This window comes from Cariama cristata, unplaced genomic scaffold (assembly GCF_000690535.1).
Source record: "Cariama cristata isolate BGI_N322 unplaced genomic scaffold, ASM69053v1 scaffold41193, whole genome shotgun sequence".
Lineage (NCBI taxonomy): Eukaryota > Metazoa > Chordata > Aves > Cariamiformes > Cariamidae > Cariama > Cariama cristata.
The window spans coordinates 21,642-23,715 of NW_009610971.1; the positions used below are offsets into that span (position 1 = coordinate 21,642).

A 2,074-nucleotide genomic window follows, 5' to 3' on the forward strand; every position below is an offset into this window, starting at 1 on the left:
CCTGGTACTCAATAATCTCAAGCTTAGATGGATTCCACTTCAAATGAGATACAATATGTTGGAAACCATATGTTTTTGTTTCTAGTATTCATCATTATGGTTTGTCTAAGTGGTTAGATAGAGCCTTTCCCAGGTGACAACTGCTGTTGGAGAACTGGCTATGCTAACACATTTTGCTGCTGTGTTGCAAATACTGTTGCAAATGTGCCAAAATACAGCATTGTATTGTTACGTGAGATATTGAAAGTCAACTCAGGAAATGGATGCATATAATAATCTTACGTTATTCTGGTTGGAAATTTGTCCTGTGAATTCTTTCACAGTCTTGTAAGGACTTTTAAAATGCTGGCAATTTCTGTGCTTTTATCTTTTTTTCTCCCTCTACAAAAATAATATAATAGTAAACCATTAAATTCAAATCAAAACAAATTGTGGATGAAAGACTGGATGAAATTCTATGTTTGTGTTATAAAGAATACCAGAATTTTGTCTTGATCTTCTTGGTCATAAAATCTACTGTCTTAGCTTTGTGGGGCCCTTAAAAGGCCTCAAATTCTTACCAGAAATCCGACGGTCCTTTCACATACAGGCAAGTGGAGCCTTGACTGGTTGGAAATCTCACACTATTGGGCAAGAGCAGAAGTGCCTGGTGGGATGTTCTTTCTCAAGCTTTGTCCTTTAGCTGTGTCGCTGTACACTACATCCCAGTCTGGCATAGATTGTGTTGTATAGCCACATCTGTGAGTTCAGAGCAATATAGAAGATAATTTGAAATAAGTGTCATAGCTTGTGTGCCCTTAGAGGTGCCATCAGAGGGTATGCTAGTCATTTGTCTGTTCAAACCAGCTCTGACGGTCTATCTATAGTAGCGCATGAAGGGCAGAGCTATGACCTGCCTCAGCCCTAAAAGGCAGAGCATCTATGTTGACCTCAAAAAGTAAGATTCCATGTGTGTGTGACTCCCTTTGTGACCTCTGTATGTTTTTGTGTAGTATTATGCAGTTCTGAGTTTTCTAGGTGTTTAGATGACCAATGACTCTCTTGCACAAAACTTTCTTACACATGCTGTCATTGCGTGTGTAATTAGAAGATATTACGATGTGGTTTTCTACTTTCCTCTGAGGAATGAAAGCAGAGAAACTTTCATACCTAGGGAACACCAAATAAATTATTCAGGCCCAGTGTTAATAGGAATTGGGCTGTTCTTGGACCACTGTTCTAAAGAATTAATTGGAATGCAGATTAATAGCTTTAATGGATGAAATATTGCATCTTCATATTCATTTTAGACTAATGTGATACACTTCTTACTCATGCCACTTTGCACCATCCAGCTGATGTCCTGGTTGTTGTTGTTCACAGTCTGGCAAAACTACTCTAGTGCTGCATAAAATAGGGTGTAAACTTAGACAAGAAGACATTTCTGCTTGTTGTGAGTACTGTCTCTGAGAGGTGGTAAATGCTGGAGGTTTAATAATTCAAATACCAAAGTGTTTTTCTATTAACGTTAACTTTTTCTATTGTGCACATATTTTTCTTTTTCTACTTTTGTAGGCTGCAGCTGTGCAGATATGATTTTGTACTGATGGAGAACATGGAACTGACCTTCAAACCTATCCCTTGCCCAGAGAGGGGTACATGAAGAGAGAACTACAACTGACTTAATTTCTCTTACAGCAGTGACTTTTCATTATTCCTCAGGATAAAGACTGCAATGAAAAAGGAAATGAGATAAGCTAGATTTATTTTCAAGACTCTACCTGGGAATATGCATTACTGGCTTTGAGTGTCTTAGGGTGAAATTAATTGGAAAGTTCAGATACCTACATATTTTGGAAATTTGAATAAAGTAAATGTATCATGATGGAGAACATGCAATGGTCTATTCATTATTATTTGTTAGCAGTGAAGCAACTACTGAATTAAATATGAATTATCTGCATAATCCTGGCACATTATTTGTCAAGCCATACATATATTTAATTATTTATTATTTGTAATGGCTTTTACATGGAAACATAATTAGCTGTCTACTAGGTGAATTTAATACACTGTACATGTGATCTACAGATCT

The 2,074-nt window shown here is 36.8% G+C and overlaps 1 protein-coding gene across 1 annotated transcript in view; it reads left to right on the top strand.

Moving 5' to 3' along the window:
* The window catches only part of LOC104160000 (lipase member H-like), a 19,464-nt gene extending 17,822 nt beyond the window's left edge, over window positions 1-1,642 (top strand). Inside the window, exon 10 of the mRNA XM_009698050.1 lies at window positions 1,555-1,642. Within this exon, the coding sequence (XP_009696352.1) occupies window positions 1,555-1,642 (88 nt within the window). The remainder of the gene's footprint in view (window positions 1-1,554) is intronic.
* The last annotated feature ends 432 nt before the right edge of the window (window positions 1,643-2,074 follow it).